This window comes from Xenopus tropicalis, chromosome 6 (genome assembly GCF_000004195.4).
Source record: "Xenopus tropicalis strain Nigerian chromosome 6, UCB_Xtro_10.0, whole genome shotgun sequence".
Lineage (NCBI taxonomy): Eukaryota > Metazoa > Chordata > Amphibia > Anura > Pipidae > Xenopus > Xenopus tropicalis.
In genome coordinates this window covers 41663952-41685785 of record NC_030682.2, presented here as the reverse complement: position 1 = coordinate 41685785, position 21834 = coordinate 41663952, and the positions used below count along the sequence as shown (strand labels likewise).

At 39.4% G+C, this 21834-nt stretch overlaps 1 protein-coding gene across 6 annotated transcripts; it reads right to left on the bottom strand.

Annotated features, from left to right (window-relative positions):
* Positions 1–9781: 9781 nt before the first annotated feature.
* cbx3 (chromobox 3) lies at positions 9782–21306 on the bottom strand. 6 transcript variants are annotated; one of them, XM_012964145.2, is made up of 6 exons: positions 20978–21306; positions 17616–17721; positions 16869–17008; positions 14889–15054; positions 13309–13403; positions 9782–11405 (listed from the first exon to the last, which is right to left on the bottom strand). In XM_012964145.2, exons 2-6 carry the CDS (start codon positions 17652–17654, stop codon positions 11279–11281), a joined length of 567 nt encoding a protein of 188 aa, XP_012819599.1. In that variant the 5' UTR covers positions 17655–17721; positions 20978–21306; the 3' UTR covers positions 9782–11278.
* Positions 21307–21834: the final 528 nt, after the last annotated feature.

Sequence of the window (21834 nt, the reverse complement as noted above, 5' to 3'; positions counted from 1 at the left end):
AGTGGATTAGGACCTACAGGGTGAGCAGCTTGACTAATGCAATAGATTTATCCAGGATGAATCCTACCAGCTCTCTTCACACTTGATTCTCTTCTTGGTTTCTTTCCAACAAGGTTTCTTTCCAACAAGGCATACAAATATGTTGTCCGACTCTGAACACTTAAACAGAAATATCTACATGCTTCAGTAAGTTACAATTTAGACAACCACGGGGGTTATAATATGACATGGCTCCCCACTTGCCTGAAACCACCTTTACAAGACAGAAGAGAGAGATGTACGGTGGTTGTGGTGAGAAATGGTTCTCCCCTACATGTTACACAGTCAGTGTCGGACTGGCTCACCAGGATACCAGGAAAACTCCCGGTGGGCCCAGGTGTCAGTGGGCCCTCCTGCTCCTGACTATTTGGCCTGTTTCATGGTCATTCCCTATTTCTGATTGGGAAGAAAGAGGAGAAATAGATGGATGGATAGATGCTGGCATGTAAATAAAAGAGACTAGGAGAATAAAGAGGTTGGGCGAGGAAAGGAGGAAAAATAGGGTCTAAGGTTTTCTGGTGGGCCCCTGGGTCCCCAGTCCGACACTGTACACAGTGCATGTAATGGATTTATAATGGAGGTGATTAAGGAGGCTTTGAGCCCCCCGAAGCCACAAGCCTTGGGCGACCACCAAGATTGCCTCTATTATAATCAGCCATTTCCTGTTTCAATAGACAGAATTGTAGTGAGATTGGCCAAGGCAGCTAAACCAGCAAATTTTTATTTCATGCAGAGGTCAGAACAGAATCAATGTAAAAACAGGCCAGGGTTTGGTGGACAGCAGAAAAAAAATAGAATACAAGGCATCAAAAAGAAGTGGCAACTGAGTCAAGCTCAGGCAATCAACAGAATGGGGTAGTAGAACTAAAGCTCAACTAAAGAAGTAGGCAGAAATATTGTATATTATGTTTTGGGTTTTCTACCAGCCCAAGGCAACCACAGCCCTTTAGCAGGGAAGAGCTGTGCCCCCAAAGATGCCCCAGTAGCTCCCCATCTTCTTTTCTGCTGATTCACTGCACATGCTCTGTGCTGGTGTCACTTACTGAACTTAGGGACCCACTCACAATATACTGTATATATACAATATAAATGTCACAATATAATGCTGATTAGTTAATAATACAGATTATTAGTATATGTAAGCTTTGAAACCAGTGCAGCCAACATCAGAAATGAATACTCAGCTCTGTAGCATCAGCTTATATGCCAGAGGAATATAATTTTCTGCTTGATCATTTGCAAGGATCCCTAAGCTTAGCTTATCAACAGTTGCCAAGAGCACACTCAGTATGTAAGAGTCACTGACACTTTCCAAGATGGGGAGCTCCTGTGATGAATTTGAAGCCCCGGATCTTTGCTACTGTAGAGATGCTAAAACTTTAGCCTGGTGCAGTAAGTTTTGTAAACAAAATATGGCATTTTTAGCCATATTTATTTTTAGGGTTTAGTTCTCCTTTAAATACTGAGAAGAATAACATGACTGGCTCCCAATCACAGTTTTAGTTACATTACACCAGGAGCCACTCAACACTTGGCCTTCCAGGAGGCCCTCAGTGCAGTGGCATCATTATTATGGGAACCCCCTGTAGCCATGGGAGGTCTACTGGGCAGTAAGGAGAATGGGGGTGGAGCCCATAAACTATTTGTTACTTGCTCATTTTATTTTTTTAAGAGTTCTTAACCCTTTTCACTTTGTGCTTATTTTTAGGAACACATATGCAAACCAGGGATACTGCAGAGTATACTGCCATGTTCAGGCATATATAAAGTATCTGTAGCATTTGAATCAACCAAGTGTAGTGAGGATTTAATATTCTCTACTATAGTTAAATTAAGTCCTACCTACTTCCTGTTAGCATTGCAAGCTAATATCCTGTGCTCTTGCAACACCCTGTGTTTCCCAAATGATTGCAATACAAATTTTAGCAGCTTTCAGCACCTGGGGTATATTCACTGCCAACAGATTTCCAGTGGAATAAAAGCTCTCAAAACCACCGCTGCTGCCTCTCTTATGCTAGAATGGGAAAAGTCTTAAAATGCTCTTACTGAAACTTTAAACTTAAAAACATGTGATATGGGAGAGGTGAGGGGGGTCTAGGCAGTGATTGTTAAGGGTACTTTTTTTGCCCGGGGGTACAGTTCTCCTTTAACTAGTGGTGAGCAAATCTGTCCCAGAGAAGAAATAGCATAATGCTGCAAATGACGTGCGTCGAAAAAATTGTCGCAACAATGTTTTTGAAGCGGGTGACAATTTTTTGTCGTGTGCAAAAAATTTTTGCCATTGGCAAATCATTTCGCAAAATGGGCAAACAATTCTATGCCTGGCGAAAAATTTTGCTCATCACTAATCTTAATATGTATGCTTTAGGCCCCACAAGGTGGAGGGTCAGCCTGCATATAAGGATAACATTTGGATAACAGATGTTTATTACCTATATTTGATGATGTTTACCAAATACCAGAGAAAATTATCATCATTATCAATTGCCACTGTTGTTTAGCTTTGGCTATGTGATTAGGGTCATTGTCTTCCTGGAAGGTGAGCCTTTGCCCCAGTGTCTGGTCTTTTGCAGACTGAAGCAGGTTCTAGCATTGTCCTGGATTTGGCTCCATCTGTCTTGCCCTCAGTTTTCCTGTCCCTACTGATGAAATGCATCCCCATACCATGATGCCACCACTACCATTCTTTAATGAAGTGTTGTTCTCATGATGATGTTGGCCCTTCTATTATACCAGCCACATGTAACATTTAGCGATAAGGTCAAAACCAGCTACAATTGCCTCTTGGTTAATTCTCTGCAGCAGGCCTTCCTCACTAGTTACTACAATTCGGAGCCTTCTGTAGTCAGAGTTGCAGAGTATATCCCTGATATATTTTTTGTTTTAAGTTTGTTTAGGTATGTTCTCTAACAAACTCTGCTGTATTCCAGAAGCTGGTATAGAGTGTTTATTCTAAAAGACAGTTTATCAGTACTCAGGCGACCCCTATTCAACTAATCATGGGATGTCTGAAGGCATTTCACAAAGGGGACGAGTACTGCAAGTCTTATCTGTAAATAATTTTGAACACTATGTAGATCTGTATGACTTTATGAAGATCAGTGACATAAAATCCTAAAGAAATGCAATTTAATTCCAGATTGTAACATAAAAATTGAAAAGAATACTTGTTCAAGGCACTGTAAGTTCAAACTTTAGAATATTTATAACTATGACCTGTGTTCCTGAGTCCTCCTTGTCTGGCTTGTGGGTTTTTTGCATTTTCCATAAAATTGTCTGAAGACTTAAACCATGTGTTTCTGACTTTATCCACTGATTCTTTCCACTGTACAGCTCAAAGCCACATGCTCTCAGAACAGACATTGGTTTCCATCAGTTTGCTACAGAAAAGTATTTCCTTTAAAACTAGGGGGAATCTATTTGAGGTTGTCACACAAAATGCCATTTTCAGTATGTCTGTGGTGGCCCAGCTTGAAAAAAGCCCACACATGGCCTGAAACGTTGCAGTATGCACCTAAAAATATTTGCAATAAAGGCATTTTAATTAAAAATACAAGAGGTGCTGTTCCAGCTTGTTTGTACCTGGATGTGCTGATGGAAAGTGGCCATTGGGAAACCTGCACTACAGTACTACAGACTAGAAACAAGGTGTTGTGCTGACTACTATCTTCAAAAACATAATGGCCCAGCAATCCCAACTGATTTTCACATACTATGAATACTGGTCAGTTTTTTTTAATTGGGCAAATTTGATAATTTGCCAACAAACAAATAAGGAAGGAAAGAAGAGCTGCTATTCCTTTTCATTTCCTACTGTTCTGATAATTTGGCCTGTTGGGAACAAAAGGAAGCCATAACCTGTACGGTCCCTCATATACAGTAGTATCCGTACTTTCTGCCTATTATATTACATATATTATGCCCAGTAATGATGAACCCTGACTAAAGGTTTTATACAATTTTACATGGGTTATTATAGTATCAAAGTGTCAATATTTTGAGTACTTTGATGCGGGTTTTAAAGGAACAGTAACACCAAAAAAAGAAAGTGTATAAAAGTAACTAAAATGTAATGTGCTGCTGCCCTGCACTGGTAAAAGTTGTGTGTTTACTTCAGAAAGTCTACTATAATTTATATAAATAAGCTGCTATGTAGCCATGGAGGCAGCCATTCAAAGAAGAAAAGGAACAGGCACATAGCAGATAACACACTATTGTATTCTACAGAGCTTATCTGTTATCTGCAATGTAACCTGTGCCTTTTCTCCTTTTTTCCAGCTTGAATGGCTGCCCCCGTGGCTACACAGCAGCTTATTATATAATTTATAGTAGTGTTAGGGCTCTGGCAAACGGGGAGATTAGTCGCCCGCGGCAAAACTCCCTGTTCGCGGGCGACTAATCTCCCCGAGTTGCCTACCCCTGCCATCCCACCGGCGAACATGTAAGTTGCCGGCGGGATGGCAGACGCGGCGGGGCGATTTCAGGAAATCGGCGAAAAAGACTCACAAGTCTTTTTCGGCGATTTGCGCGAAATCGCGCTGCCGTGTCTGCCATCCTGCCGGCAACTTACATGTTCACCAGTTTTACCAGTGCAGGCAGCTGTAGGCAATATTGTTACTTAAAATGCACTTGTTTATCAGTTTGACTACTTACCCCTCTATACCTCAACCCACCACCCCATTTTTAATCCTTCTCCATGGTACAGGACCACTGAGAGGTGATGCACGAACAGAGCGTAGCGATACTTTTGTTCCTGCTTGGCATCACATCTGAACAGGTGATATATTGGTGCCGGCAAAGCCTTTGAAGCTGGCAATACCACTATACTTACCTTACATTCTCTTGGTCTCTGCACCATCATTTGAGACTTGGTAGTTAAAACCTTAACACGCTTGACACAATACCTGTACAGGTGAGACATGACTGCCTTTAATATCTGTACAGTAGACACCCCTGTAATATTCTCCTTATATTGTCACAATTATACCAATATGTGATTCTACACGCACCCTTACTCACCCTATTGTGGCGTATTTTACTAACCTCGCCACCCAATCCCTCTTCTAGTAGTAGTTACTTTACTGAGTTTCAGCACAAGTGAGTTGCAGTTCAGCACATGTTGACACCGGCTGTATCCTTCTTCCTTACTATTATGTGTCGTTTCTTGGCATAAGCAGGATTAACCCTTTCACTGCCAGCCGTTTTAGTCAAAGTGGAACTTCTACTGCCAGACAGTTTTTGAACATTTTGCACTGTTTCACTTTGGGGGCCTTTCCTCGGGGGGACTTTTAGTTTACCCAGGAAAACGATCTTTTTTTTTTTCAGGACAACCTAAGCTTTCAAAATATGGTAGAATTTTTGTGTAATTCCAATTCTGTAACAAGACATAGGCTTCTAAATGTCTAAAAAAATATATATATATTTTCCATAATATAAACATACACCAGAAACAAAAATTATTTTATCCATGAAAATACAACTTATTTGAAAATCCCATGTCTCCTGAACATGCCAATGCCAATACATACATACATACATATATATATATATATATATATATATATTAGTTTTATGGAGATTCCGCACGTGTATAGGTCAAAAACTCCCAGCAGTACCCTACCAAATTTCCAAAGCACTGCTCCAGAAAGCTGCATACTAAAAAAAAATACATTTTTAGAAAGAACAGATTCTTGGGAATCCAGAATAGGTAGAACTGTCTGTCTACTCAAAGCTACCAAGTTGCAATGCTTTCCTAAAGTTATTGGTTTTTATCAAAATTTGTGAATTTTTTTTTAAAATCTGTTCAAAGCTTCCAGCTCTCCTACAGGTCATAAAGTAACCAGATAAAAATATGTATAGGTTTACCTAAAGGTGGCCATACACGGACCGATTTTTTACTTACAAACGACCGATTCCCGAACGATCCGATGCTATCGTTAAGTTATCGTATAGTTGGTGGTGTACGAACGATCGTCGGCCCACTAAACGAGCCGACATTATCGTCCCCAAAATCGATCGGCCAGGTTTAAAAATTTTGGTCGTTTAACGATAAAATCTGCCAGTTGGTGTGAGTGTCAGACATTTGTCTTTCAACGATTGTTCTCTGCGCATGTCACGATTGCCAGCAGCGGAAGTCAACGACATTCGATCGTACGTATGTTACGATAATGATGCAACGAAATCTTTCCCGAATTATCGTTGCCCGTGGATGGCATATCGTATGGGAACTCGATCGCCATACGATCATTTGTCGATATAATCGTTCATCGCACAACGAGCGAAATCGCCTCGTGTATGGCCACCTTAAGTATGTGGCATGTAGGGGCCCCAATGTGAACATACCCCATATGATCTAACATTTCTGTTATTTCAGCTTCTGCAAAATCAACACATTTACATCATTTTATGTGGGATAAAGCTAGTAAAAACTACACTCACCCCAGAAAGTCATATTTTTGGAAAGTACAATTCCCCCAGAATCTAAAATGGGTACCCGTGTCTTTCTACTCCAAAGTACCAAGCTGCAAAGCCTCCCTAAGTTTGCCGATTTTTATGACATTTCCAAAAATCGCCTCAAAACTTTCAATATGCACCATCTTATTTTCTACAGGTCATTAGGTAGCTATATAAAACTCCCTATATATGAACTCCAGAGATCTACTGAACAGTTTGTACATAGGTTTATCAAACTACATGGCACTTAGTGTGCACAAGGTATTTTGGGGTCTCTAATTTCATGGCTTACCTTTATATAAACACATTGCAGTTTTATGTGGGATAGAAGCTGCAGAAATGTAGGGTGACCCCTGAAAACCATATAGTTTTGTAAAGTACACATTCCAACATAGGTAAAGAGTCCTTTCTACACCATAGTACCAATCAGCAAAGCTTTCCTAAAGTTAGTAGTTTTCATGACTTCTGAAAAACGTGTAAAATTGTTGCAATTTCCCACATTTATCTTACATTTTTTACATACAATGACAATGCCAGACGTCTACTGAACAGTTTGATGCCCTATATGCAAAGATTTCCCAAAGCTTGTGTTGTACAGAGGAACCCAAATGAAAATAGTGCATATGAATTTTCTCGGCTGCCAACTTAGTTTATGCAAAAAAAAAAAGCCCAATGACTGTGTATTATGTGCCGTAACGCCCCCTAACTATACAGAGGCCCCCAGAAAACCATATATTTCTGGAAATAACACATTCTGACAAATCAAAAATGGGTAAAGAGCCCTTTCTACACCAAAGTGCCAATCTGCAAAGCTTTCCTAAAGTTTGTGGTTTCTAGGACATTTCAGAAAATCCTAAAAATGTTGCAATTTGCTGCTTTTATCTCAGAGTTTCTTGCGTACAAAGGCAAACCACCCCAAATAGGAACACCTAAGGTCTACTGAGCAGTTTGATGCCCAATATGCATAGATATACCAAAGTCTGTGGAATGTACAGACCCCAAAATGAAAATAGCGCATATGGATTTCTCGCCTGCCAGCTCAGCTTTTGCACACAGAGCCCTCTAAAAGCTTATGTGCCTTAATACCCCCTAACTATACAGAGACCCCAAGGAATGCATACATTTTTGGAAACTACACATCCTGATGAATTCAAAATAGTTATTTTCTACACCAAAGTTCACATGACAAAACTATGCTAAACACATTAGGAATAGGTGTTTGTGTATACATGCGTGTACATATCTAAAAGTTGTGTGACAGTGTGTGCTTAAGTGTGCAAAATGGAAAAAAAACTGTGCTAAATTGTGTCAATGTGTGTATTAGGGAAATAAAGAGTAGTTACCAGTAGAAGGTCTCAGGGATTGCAGGCATGGTCCTCTCTGCAGAGCCCTTGCAGCACAGGAAGTGCATGGGGGGGGGGGGGGAGGGAGGAGCAGGGGAAGCAGCAGTTGCCGAGGGGGTTAGGGGCACAACTGACTGCACCGGCAACTTGAGAATCACATTAGTACCAATAACATAGATACTTCGTTGTTGGCACATAGCTGCTTTTTTTTTTTTTTTTTTTTTAAAAACCAATGTAGTACATGTTGGCAGGGAAAGGGTTAAGGGATACCATTGCTGAAGCAGTTTAGGATTCAATTCATCTCCTATTGCCTGGCAGATAGTTGATTCTATAGGTCTCTGTGAGCCAGTTCAGCTCTGGAATGCAGAATTAGGTTGAGTGACTTACACTGGACAGAAATGTGGAGCAGTAAAGTGAGCATATCAGCTAGATACAAAAGTACACTATATATGACACTCTTAGCAGAAAGCTTAAATAAAACAACTTATTATTTGAGCTAAACAAGCACTTAGGAACACTTGAAAGCAGATTTATCAAAATTCGAGTTTATGTAGTTTTAGAAGTTTTTCTTCCACAACTAAACTCACAAATGAGCAAAGCATGAATGTTTCCTTATATTATAAAAACTACAACACAAAGTGGACAACAAAATTGAGTTTTTTTTAAATAACTTCCATAATTTGTTATTAATGTTTAGTTAACTTTTTTGTAAAAAAAAAATGTCAGGTTTGATCAGTTGAGTACCATGGAGTCCTATGGAGGCTTAGAATAGTAGAGGAATAGAATAGTCAGCGACACATTTTTAGAGAGTTAATCCCTCATTTTCAGTTTCACCCAGTTTGAAGGGGAAGTTCTCATTGTTTTTGGTTTCATCTAGTTTCAAGGGGAAGTTAATTCCATCATTTTTTTCTTTTTCGCCCAGTTTGAAGTAAACACAATGTTTTCAAAAAGTGAGTGCCCATGGCTACTGGAGCAATTCCTGTTTGTGAAAGATAGAGGATTCACGGAAACTAACGCCCGTTTAAACTTGAATTTTTTAAGTTTTAACAATACTTTTTGGCTCTAAAAATTAAGGATTTTCAAATGTGAACTCCAAATTTTCACACAAACGATTCAAACATTATCGTGATATTTAATAAATACAACAATCAAGTTTAATGTACACCATGTTGAATTTATACAACTTTCAAGGCCAGAAAAAAAAAAAAAAAAAACTTTACCATTTAGGGGCTGATTTACTAAAAGTATGTATAAAGCTTCTTTTGAAATGTAGCTCTCATTAACCTCTCTGCCCACCATCACAGCAGTGGATGCATTCAAGGAGGTGCCTAATTTGCTATGTGAGACTACACCTCAAATATTCATCATCCCATCTACCAGTACCCTTTTTTTTCTTGCAGTGCAGGGTTACACTCAAAGTAAAGTAAGGATGTAAGAGCAAATCAAATTATCACTGAAATGTGTTGGAAGTCAGACCATTAGGACAGAATAGAGTGGTATAGGAACCAAGGAAAAGCATGATCAGGATAACTTTAGGTAGTTCCAGGAAGTAATGAATTAAGTGATGTAATTAAGGGATGTTACACAATTAAATATTTAAAAATATATTTATAAGGATAGCATTAGGTTTAATTGGGGATTAGGCAGTGTTCAGCCTACCTTCCAACATATCCTGCAGGATACAGGGTGTTAAAAAAATGTTTGTGTTTAGATAGCACTTCTAACTCCACTTCTGCAGTCAGTTCTTTGTAATCCACCAAATTATTTCAACTGGCTGCCGTTTAGAATACCCTCAATAGAGGCCTCACATTTGGGCATGTTGTAACCTGAAAATTAAGTTACATTGTGCGATATGAAAATAGCTTTTGCTAGAAAAGGCATCTGCTATAAAGGAAGCAATTCCTGCCTTTAGTGCAAAACACAAAAAAAAAAACAAGATCAAAGACTGAACTATATAAAATTTTAATGAACAGCTTTAACATGACACACAATTGTCTCTGAAAAGACACTGACAAACGGTTTTGTTTTTTTGTCACCCATGGGAAAATCGCCTTTTCTTTGGGCCACAAAGTGCAAAAAAAAAAAAAAAAAATTGTTAACTTATCAAAACACGACTTCTGTATAATTACATGGGGGACAGCGGTTAGTGCGCATGGGAGAGTCCTATCAACCAGTCTGTTGACTACGTCATTTTACATATTAATAGAATTAAAAAAAAAAGTTAAGGAAGGCACAACTTATGTTGATCCTAACAGACATGGTAAATCAGGATTTTTTTTCTGTGCGCTTACAGAAAGAATATTGGGTGTTAAAAGGAGAACTAAACTAGAAAAAAAAAAAAAAGTCTAGAAGTGCCATATTTTATACACAACTTACTGCAACATCCTAAAGATTCAGCATCTCTGTAGCAGTAATGATCCAGACCTTTACAGCTGTTCAAGGAGCACCCCATCTTGGATTCTGATAAAAATGTCTGCAACACTCACATGCTCAGGGTGCTAGGCAGCTGTTGTGAAGCCAAGTTTAGGGAGTTGTTGCAAATGTAATAACCTGATGCTACAGGGCAGATTATTAAATTCTTATGCCAATTGCACTGGTTTCAGAGCGGCCATGTAATGTGAATCAGAACAAATTATTAAATAGCCTTATAGCAGGATATTTAGATTCTATATATACACACACAGTATATTGTGAGTGGGTACCTAAGCTCGGCTGTGTGACATCAGCACAGATCATATGCAAGGAATCAGAAGAAAACACAGGAAGCTATCTTTGGAGGCACAGATCTTTGGAGGCACTGCTAAAGAGCTGTGGTTGCCTTGGGCTTCTACAAAAGCCTAAAACATGGTTAAAAATGTTTCACTCCAAAACTCCCAAGTGTCATACTTAAATCACCTAGTGTATTCAATAAAGAGGCTAAACACATTGCTAGGTTTATAAATCCAGGCCTCTTTCATATGAAGCTCTATACCAAGAGCATCGTTAACATGATTACTGCAATGTTTAAACCATGAGACTGCCTCCTGCAACTTATGGAGAATATAAAACTATTTATTGAACACTGCTCACCAGTATTTACATTGAAGTAAACAATATACAGTAAGGTAACATTCCATTTACTACAAAGTTATTCCCAGGCCTCTTCCACCAAAGGACTGGTGCTAATGAAACTAGCATACAGACAGGTTAGAAGCATTAACATGCACAATGACCGAAGACTACAAAACACTTGCAAAATTTGCATAATACAGAAACTTCCAATAATTTGAAATGTATAAAAAGCCCAGAGAAAGTAATTTTTCATATCAAAGGCTCCTTATGCCATGCCAATGTCATGGGGCCATAACCAAAAGTTTGGCTTATTCTGCAAATACTAAAACAAAAATCTTGAAGGTTCCTGAAGTGGCTGATCACTTAAAAAAAACAAACATGAAAAAAAAAGTTTATTGTGCTTCATCCTCTGGACAAGAATGCCAAGTTAATCTTTCTTCATAAAATGCAATAACGACCTGAGGACACTTTACATTTGCTTCTTTAGCAGGCACCAGATCTGCTTCATCTGAATCTTTCCTATAAAGAAATAATGAAATCAGTTAAGTTACCTTCAGCTTTTACCACATTTGCTTATTTCTGAAAGGGAATTATAAGGGGATAAGTGCATTATCATTGTGCTTGTATATTTTAGAGCCTATAGGTTTGTTATTGCCTGCCCAGGACCTCTAGTGCTCACTGCCTTCTGGTTACCTAGAATGACTCACCAAGATTTTCTCCTATAGTCTTCCTGTATTGTGATAACCCTTAGGGCAATGATACATGTGTTCTCAGAAGGTGGATTAGTCTCAATTGTGACACCAAGGGCAACAATTCTCAGCAAATAAAGTTTGTTCCGAGGCTACAACTATTTACATAACACCAGTGTTGCAACAAAACTAAACTCTGAAGCAGCCTAACAGCTACTGATTACTGGTACAGGTATGGGAATCAGTTATCCAGAAAGCTCCGAATTACAGAAAGCCCGTCTCTCCATTTTAATCAAATAATTCAGGTTTAAAATGTATTTCCTTTTTTCTCTTTAAAATGAACAGTGCTGTGTATTTGATCCCAACTAAAGATATAATTAATCCTTACTGGATGCAAAATAACCCTATTGGGTTTAATTAATGTTTTATTGATTTTTTAGTAGACTTAAGGTATGAAGATCCAAATTACAGAAAAACCCCTTATCCGGAATACCCTTGGTCCCGAGCATTTTGGATAATAGGTCCTATACCTGTACAATCGCCACTGACACCATTAGAAATTAAGCAGAAAAGTCTGCTATAAAAAGGAAACTCCAACCGTCATATAGAGCGTGGCTAAGCAGCATTCCAATACAGTATGGCCCTAGTGCTGCAGAACACATTTATAAACTTGTTGTGATAAATGCTGCTTCCCTTTTAAATACAACTACCAACCAGATCAAAAGATGCCCGATCAATATATCTGGGATGGAATTTTTAGTAAAATCTAGTGGCCACACTGTGTTAGAACAAAAGATTAAGGGTGACTGTTGTGACTTACTCTGGCCAAACTCAAATACAGCTATAATTATGATGAGGTGGAGTCTACAGTGCTGCCCTATGGACAAGATCCTCTGTCTTCATTAAGAAAACATTTTTTTCCCTGCAATCCTATGGTCAACCACTGCTTACTGTCCTCCTATACAATTATAAGGATATTAAGAATGGACATCGAATGCATCAAAATTCAGGATTTGGCAAAAAACTGAAAAGTCTTGCATAACTAAAGGAGAGATACAATCATTTGGGGGGGAGCTAATACCCCATATGCTGGTGCTAATTGCCACAATCTTCTTTGGCTTCTTCCATCCTCTCTTTGTTCTGGCTGTGCATACGCAGGATAATAAAAAGCCAAACATTGAAGCAAAAATCCAGAACAAAGAGGATGAAAGAAGCCTAAGAAGATTGTGGGCAAGGGCCAAAGATCATCACAACAACTTAAATAGTACAGTGCAATGGAAGTACCTGCCTGGAGTATCAGGTAAACTATTGCCCAACATTTTAACTAAGGGTATGGTTCGGATGAAAAACTGGTTTATGAATAGGAGAGGGCCTGAATAGAAAAGAAAGTTACAAAAAGTAACAATAACACAATTTTTTGGGCTACCAGGGCCAGTGACCCCCATTTGAAAGCTACAAATGAGTTTGAAGAAGGCAGCAAATTAATTAAACTGAGAAATAGTGAAGACCATATGAAAAGTAGCTTATAAATTGTTCATTAGATAACGGAAAAAAAATTAAAAAGTGAACCCCCCCTTAAATTACATAGAGTGAGCCTTGTGGTATTGTTAAAGGTGGCCATACACAGGCTGATTCTAGCAGCCAATATTGGCCCCTTAGCTCACCATGCAAGCTGATCTTATCGTGTATGACCACCTTTACTCTTTATGTTGGTACCAGACTATATTTCTTACCATTTCATAAGAAACATTAATTCACCACTGCTGTCTGTAGCTCCAATTATTCTCTCTGGATCCAGACCTCTTGCAAAGCCCCGTGGTTTATCAACCTAGAAAAACCAACAAGATTAGTTCACCTAAAAATTACAATACAACTAGCAATGTGTATTTAGTTAGAAGATGTGTAGAAAAAAAATGTTAATTGTTACTACAAATTGCAATATTATTGAACTCCTAAATTTACAAGTACTAGGTAGAACATTACATTAACATTTATTTATAAAGCGCCAACATATTCCGCAGCGCTGTACAATAAGTGGGTTACATACATTGGACATACAGAGTAACATATAAAACAATCAATAACCGATACAAGAGGTGAAGAGGGCCCTGCCCAAAAGAGCTTACAATCTACAAAATTATAATTTAAAACTACCTCCAGGATATTAGATTTATGACACCTCCACACAAAGATTTTTAGAATGAGGTTATTAAAAAGCAACAAAGTCTAGATATAGTAAGTTCAACTAAGAACTCACATTTTGTGAAGTTGGATTTAGATTTGTAGCCTGAATGCGCAAAGTGTAATCATTTATTACACAGTACATTGAAATATGTTGGAGCTATAAATATACATGATAATTTTAGTACATTTTGTATGATCAATTTCAACATTACAAGCTACTACTGCACAACACAAAAGCACAATTTGTTTCCCACTCCTCAAAGAAAACTACCACGGACCCATGCTTAAAATGCAAACAAACCACTAAAATGTGTATCCATTCACACATGTATCTAAAGCTGGTTATGTCAGCAGACAGTCAAATACAGTGTTACTGTCATTCTGACAAACACAAATTCTAAAATGACACAAGTAGATCTGGCTCAACCCCACCTACATTATGGAAAGCAATTAGTAAACGGTTTCCCCATCTGATGTTTAGTTCAGGAGAATTCAAAAAGGCCTACATTGGTTAAATGCTTATGTTCCTTGGCACAACCCCTCTTGCTAAATGATATGCAAAAAGTACTAACTAAATCAGTGTGGAAAACATTTGGAAACTTTAATGCATAGTTACAAATTTTTCACAAACTTAAAAAACATAAAAACAAAAAGTTAGTTGTGGCATATGCAAACATCTGAACACGCTAGTTAAGTTAGAACTTTGTCCTAAATGGGTTTACAACTGAAATGCACCCAAGAGTGTTTCACTTCTTGTGGAAGAGATTTTACCACTATCCCTTGCAGATCACCTTTAAAGGTTTTCTTGCTCTACCAGGTCTTGCCTTGACTTCCACAGTTCCCCGTAACTGCCATTTCTCTATAACATTACTGTTACTAGAAACAGAACTGGAAATGTTTGCTTGCTTCACAGCTATTTTCTTTGTTTCTAATATTTTAATGTTTGATAAAGTAACTGTGCATTCATTCATTTTTTTTTTGCATGTATAATAATTCTTATAAGCTTCTGCATTGAACTGTAAGTTACATTAGATGCAGTCTACAAATTTCTTCAAAGTGACCAACAATGGCGAATCTTAGCAGTGATCTGCATTACTTAGTGGGTTTTCTAGAATAAATGTTAACTTACAGTTTCCCTTTTTTTCTTTGATTTACTATCTTCAGATTCACTATCTGACACAGATTTTCTTTTGTTGCTGTCTGGTTTTTCTTTTCCTGCTTTCTGAGAATTAAGAAAGGCTTCAATCAACTCTGGACAGTCTAAGTTTTCTTCAGGTTCCCATGTGTTGTCTGAACTGGAAGGAAAACATGTTTATAAGTTCCAAAACCAAAAACAATTCTAGCAGGAGCTAACAGATTACCATCTCTAAATAATTTAAACCTTAGAGGATTTCCCTTAGTGTGAAGTTACATTGCCATGCAAAACACTTTACTCCGGTTTGCAGTGTGTAATGTAGAGTAGCTATTTTCATGCAATTACGGGGTCCCCCGCAAATAAAGGATCTCCTGACATGTGACAAAGTGCCCTATGTTTTATAGCTCTTAAAAACCAAAGTAACCCATTAAAAACATAACTTTTTAAAAAGTTAAAACACAGGTAGATTACATTACTATGACAAGTTCTATTTTGTCCCTCAAGAGCTTAAAAACCCTACAGCGATGTATATACATTTGAAAAAAGGACATTACACTTCTGTGGCCTGCATAAAGTTAAATATAGCTGTCACCTCAGCCATCAAGTGTTGCAGTAATTTAATCAGTGAACAGCCTCTTTGAAATCTTTCAATACCTGCCACACTGGTTTTCCAGTGGTTAATAGTAAGGCTGCAGTGTCCCCTTTATCATTTAAATTTCTTCCCCTCCTGCAACTCACTCGGCCCCCTCCCTTGAGAATTTGCTTTGGCTGTTGGTTTGTGGACATGCTCAGTTGTTCTAAGCTCAGATTACTAAACACGCCCCCCAGTCTAGCAGCCAGTGAAGAGATGGCATTGCTGGTCCCCATAGAAACTCAGCTCTAGCTGCCTGCTTCAATTTTTTTCTCCTGAGCTCAGCTTTACCATTACACTGCTTAAACAAAGCAGAACTTTTTATCAGAGACAGTTCTGCCTTTGTGAGCCTGTATTATTGATGAAATGTATGCTGAATAATGGTCTGTGTGTGTGTAGGCTGTTTGCAGATTTAAATGAATCGGATTATGTATCAGAGGAAAAATGGCCACCGGGTGAAAGTTGCTATTTACTTTAGGAAAATGTGATAGTGCTGGCAAGAGGAGGTGATATATGCAGTACAAATGATGCCATTTGGGTGGGGGAGACGTGCCCAACTGATATACATTGTAGGTAAATGTAGGCTTTACATGTCCTTTAACTTTCAGCTATAAGGGTGGCAATAACACAGGCGAGTGTGCCTACTAACCCTTGCTTGTAGGAACACTCCAGTTACTTACAACATGCAAAGAAAACTTAAAGGAAAAGGAAAGGCTAAGTCACTTGGGGGTGCCAAAATGTTAGGCACCCCCAAGTGACTTTAACTGCTTACCTTTTACCCCGGGCTGGTGCCCCTGTTAGGAGAGAACCGAACCTGCGAGCATCTCCTCTTCCTGGTTCGCACGCTTGCGCAGTAGAGTGAAAAGCTGGACAAAGAAGTCTGCTTTTCACTCTACTGTGCATGCACCGGCCCAGGGATTTTCCCGGCAGAAGGAAAAAGGAAGCGCTCACTGCAGGTACCCAGGGCTGGTGCGGTAAAAGGTAAACGATTAAAGTCACTTGGGGGTGCCTAACATTTTGGCACCTTTGGAAGTAGTAGTCAGCACAACACCTTGTATTTAGTTTGTAACAGTGCAGGTTTCCCAATGGCCACATTCCATCGGCATATCCAGGTACAAACGATCCGGAACAGCACCTCTTACATTTTAAATTAAAATGCCTTTATTGAAAGTTTCAGGGGCAAACAGCAGCAACGTTAACATTTTGGCTTCCCCAAGTGACTTAGCCTTTCCTTCTCCTTTAAAAAACATCTCTAATACTAAAAAATGTTTTCATCAAATTTCTAAATACTGTTCAATATCAATAAAATGCTGTGGTAGAAGTTGAATGTTAACACTACATACTCTGTGAAACCTTTCCATTTGAGATAATATTCAACCTTTCCATTTACTACACGTCTGTCCAGAACTTTTTCTACAACAAATTCTTCAGGCTCTGCTTCCTCCACTTTCTTGCCCTTGCCATTCTGTTTCTTTCCCATGGTCTGTGGAAAAAGAAATATATATTGGTTAAGTATACATATCTATTTTGTAAGAAGGAAACTCAAAAGGTACATTTAAAAAAAAAAAAAAAAAAATTTAGTACATCTTAATAGTTCGACCAATGGCTTAAAGGGCAAATATACCCATCTTTGTTCCATTGTGAAGTGATTCTGCGAAAATCCCACAGCTTCCCAGAGAATGTGCACCACCCGCTACGGAAAGCAGAGGGACTTCAATTTGCAGAATTAATCACCTCCTAATGAAAGGTGATGTCTGTAAATATAAATATATTATTTTATTACAATTTGAAAGTTCAGATACTACTTATTCTACATGTCAAGAATAAGGTATATTTTCCCTTTAACATAGAAAGCATTAGAGCACTAAAGTTAAGGGACACTTAAGAACTTATTTAAAAGGTGAAACCAGATAATTGCTTGACAATAATGTATGTATGTCAAACTAAAGTGCACACGTAATATTGTTTATGCCCTCAAAGAGAGGGATGCTCCCCCCCCCCTCAAAACAATACTGCCTGTCTTACAACATAAGTCCTTCACATATGCTATATAATATACTAGAAATAGAAGCTAGAAATCAGATTGTTACCATGTTAATTTCTAATTGTGGAAGTCCTCCACTCTTCATCTTTACTTCTGACTTCCAAAATACTGCCTGGCTGCTAGGATTATTAGCCCAGCAAAAATAAACAAACCTATAAATCAAAAACAGTTTCTACAAATGAATGTTCACAAGTACAAATGGTGGTTAACACTCACATCTGCTACATCAACAGCAAAGTTACATATTTTAGCATGCAATGCATCTTTAAGGTCTAGCCATTATCAGGTCCTGACAGCATGTAGAAATTTTTAACCACACATCAGTTTATAACTAAAACAATTTTAAAAAGAAGCTGTTTGCCTTCCAAACAGATTTCAGTTCAAGCGTTTTCACATAGTACACCAGAAAAAAACTAAGCTCGAGTGTGTTTGGAAAGTAAACAGCCCCTTTAAGATAAACATGCACAAAATGCATGCTTAATGAATTACATATAGGTCCCATTGCAGTTGCAGCCTTTCTATAAAAGGCATACACTAAGTTGAATAAATTCCTTGTGGCCTAAAGCCAGACAGACTATATCTGGTCTGACTCACTGCAGCTAGCCTGTGGCAGAATAAGTAACTTAAGGGCAAAGACATGCAGGGCAATTAGTTGGTACAATTGAGATTTCTTGCACAAAACAAAAGCAGATATTTTCATTTGGGTTCCCTTTCATTCAAAGTTCCCGTCCCTACAATCAAGGTCAAAACAAATCAGTTGCCCACTAAGATTCCTTGCCCAGCTGCAGCCTGTAAGACAGAGATAAGGAACAGCAGTAGAACGCAGATCTGTTTTGACCTTAATTATACAGCCAGGAAGTAGAATGCAACTTTGTTTTAGATTGTGCCAGTTTACTACAAGAAATCACAAGAATGTTTTTCTTAAATAAGATAGAAGTGCATTTGGCACAAGCCCTATTCACTGGGGTGCACTACCCCTTTAAGAGACATTTAGATATCAGAAACATATGTTACAAGACATGCATTATTAATACAGTAGTTATCAATATAAACCAATAATTGTATATGCAATTAGTACTCTCCATTTCAAACTTTCCTGTTAACATTAGTGTAAAATGGCACTTCAGACTGTTGGTCACATGAGAGAATTTCCAGCCTCCTGCTCCCTGATTACATACAGTACAAGTTCTTAGCACAGTACACACCGTGCCAGCACTGCCCACTGATAGCTGCTATGCTTGATCCTACCTAACCTAATAGAAACACTCCTCTTCTGTAAAGGAACAGCCCCTAATACTGTGAGCACCATTCCAAAGACAATATGCACCACTTTTTCACAGCCTTATCAAAATTATCCCAACACAAACTGTATTATGCTTACAATTAGGTGCTAGCTCCCTGCTATGTAGTAAGTTATAATGTTAAAGCACAAGGGTGCCAATAAGTTAGAAAATTATTTCTTTGGCCAACTATTCTCACAAAAAGTGCCAGACTTTACCCAAGGATTCCTAGCACAAACTTGCACATGTCCAGTTTAATAAAAATTTTCCAATGGTAGTATACCGTGCTTGTGCTAGTCTGTTTACACTAGGAATTCCAGGGAAAAGTGCAGTATTGTGGTATCACTGCTACTTAAAGAGCTCTAGGCTGGCACATTTTTATTCCAGAGATAAAAATAAAAACCTAACCTCTGTCAATTAGGTTTTCTTGAGATTTAATTTCACTGGAAACTATGGGGTATTATCCCAAACCTTAAGAGACTGGTTTTTCATTTGATTATTAGAACAGGTTCAGCACTCAAAAGGCAATTCATTGCTCCAGAAAAAGGACTAATCTAAACACCTCTAAGTGACTACCTGAAGATTCTGGCCTGTTTAGTGCAAAGAAGAATAAAACAATATAAATAATTAACACAGGGAAAAATGAAGTTCAATGAGACATTGGATAAGTGGAAAAACCCCTAATTTTGTAGGCACTTATGAATACTATATGGTGCTGGTGTCACTTCGGGCTAAAAATTAATCCTATCTGTAAAAAGGTCTCCTTTACTGGAGCTCCATGTAGATCCTATCAGTCTTCTGTGCTTCAAATGAAGGGCGGGAGTATCCTAACAGTTGAATTCACAAGCAAAGACATACTTCAGTTCCCTATTGGGTCCGCCTAGCGTAGGTTCCTATCCTACAGTGCAGTGTGCCAAGAGCCAGTGGTTCCCCTGCACATCCAGAGATTTCAGCCTGCAGGAAGTGGAACAGATGGGCGGGACTAGAGGGGTCTGTGTATAATGTTTCAATAAATCAGTCTGAAACAACTATTTTAAAGCACAATCCTTCTATATTTAAAGTATAATTCACTAGTACATTCTTAATTTGTTATGATAAGTCTCCTTTCAGCACACGCCCTTATCACTAAGCCAATCCTATAAACACGGGATACACTGTCCCTTGAAATGAGAAAGCGGTCTGCCGTGAGGCGAAATTCTGCCATACCAGAAACAAAGGCAGGAATTTTCTGCTGTGACTGCCGTGCGAGACTCCATAACCCCCCCGCCCCCCCATACAACATTAGCGTGAAAGCAGCTCTGCGCAACGTGCATCCAGATAAAGTTTTACGCCGCTTCACCTCCCAAGCCGGAAAGCAAAAGCATCCCCCACCCCCTCCAACACGCATGCGTACATGTGAATGAGCCGCAACATGATTGATTAACCGAATGTATTCCGGAGGGAGATGAGGAACACACATTCACGGAAACTAGAGATTAGACTGTCGCAGGGGAAACTGCATGGCACAGTTGGAAACCATTATAACCAGCGGCACCGAGCTTTCCCTATGATTGTCCAGCCCGGGTAGCCATTGCCCTGTATACCCTTTACTTTCCCTACTAACCACCTAGAGGCCACGAACCTTCGCGCCTGCGCACCCCCCGTACCGAACAGCATTAGCTTCATTGTAAAGAAACCCAGTGATACAGAGAAACTCAGGGGGTATCCATCCTAGCACTATGTGAGAGTTACTGTGCGCTGCACCGGGCATGGGAATACTGGCGGAATACCACTAACACTGCTAGCGTCATATAAGTGCTAGGGGGCCGCTCTTCATTCGGCAAGATATATACGTGAAATAGAAAGTTGTGACTTTTTCTGCCGTTGAACTACAGCTCCCAACAAGCCCAGGTAGCGGTGAGCAGCAATTGAAGACAAGGCAGTATGTTTGCAGAACGGCCTCCCCGCCCTTACACAATGCCTCCCACCCATTGGTCTGTGCTGCTACTCTGCAGCAGGCCTCCGCTTCTCTCCCAAACTAGCAGCAATTTTCCCGCCTCCCCAACCCTGCCGGGCCGTGCTTCTCCCATGCTGCTCCTCTCCCTCCTCATGCCCCCGGGTACAACATTCCTCTCTCTCATCCCCGTACCTCACTCTCTTTGGATAACCAGCACCCGGTGACTCCTGCTCCGTCCCCCTCACACCGAGAAACGCTCTCCAAGCCGCGGCTGCCTGCAGCTCCGATGTGCGCAGGAGTGGGAGGGCCCGAGTGACGCGCAGAACAATGGGCCCTACCAACACACTGGCGGGGAATTTACTGGCGCGAACAGTAACTCTTTCAATACCATGGGTCTAAGGGAAGCGGCACCCTGACAAAATAGGACAGCCTGCCTTGAGGGCAGTTAATGTCAATTCCGGTACAATCTACACGGGTGTAGTTGAAGAGCCCATGAAGTCAGGGTCTTAATGATAAAAGAAAACCCGAATTATATATTTAATAGTAGTGAGTCACGTGTTGAAAGGTAGGTCCCAGGCTCCGCCCGCCTCTGTCGCTCCTCGTGTAGGTGTCTGACTGATACATGTCGTTTTGTTTGCAAATAATAAAAAAAAAAAAAAAATGCTTGAAATATGTGGCATTGACACATATTTCACTTCACTAGGCCGCCATTTTCGTGTATTTTACGAAGGCACTCCCCTGTCTGTCCAGTGTATGCGTTTCATCATCTGGACGTTCTAGGTATACACTGGCAGCTGAGCAGTCACATCACCTACACAGAAAATATTTATGCTTACAAGTGCAGGGCAGTCTGCCAAGTGCAATTTCAGGCAAACTTTGCTGTAAATTAGATGCAATTGCGCTAAAAAAAATTCTGTCCATTTAATATGAGAGTGTCAGGAACCTATTCTCTAGATGCAAGTGCACTGCACCTATCCAGGGGTGTTTCTTGCCCCTGAGCCACCTGAGGAGGTTCCTACCATGCCTTTACAGCACGGGAGGGGGTCCAG

Excerpts from the sequence above, each read along its gene's own strand:
- cbx3 (XM_018094501.2), bottom strand. The coding sequence starts at position 20,105 with ATGGAGTCTCGCACGGCAGTCACAGCAGAAAATTCCTGCCTTTGTTTC. Across the intron at positions 17,722-20,055 it reads AATTCCTGCCTTTGTTTCTG|GTTTGTTTATTTTTGCTGGG; the intron begins GTATGGCAGAAT and ends TTTGATTTATAG. Across the intron at positions 13,404-14,888 it reads CAAAGAAAAAAAGGGAAACT|GTTGATAAACCACGGGGCTT; the intron begins GTAAGTTAACAT and ends TGGTTTTTCTAG.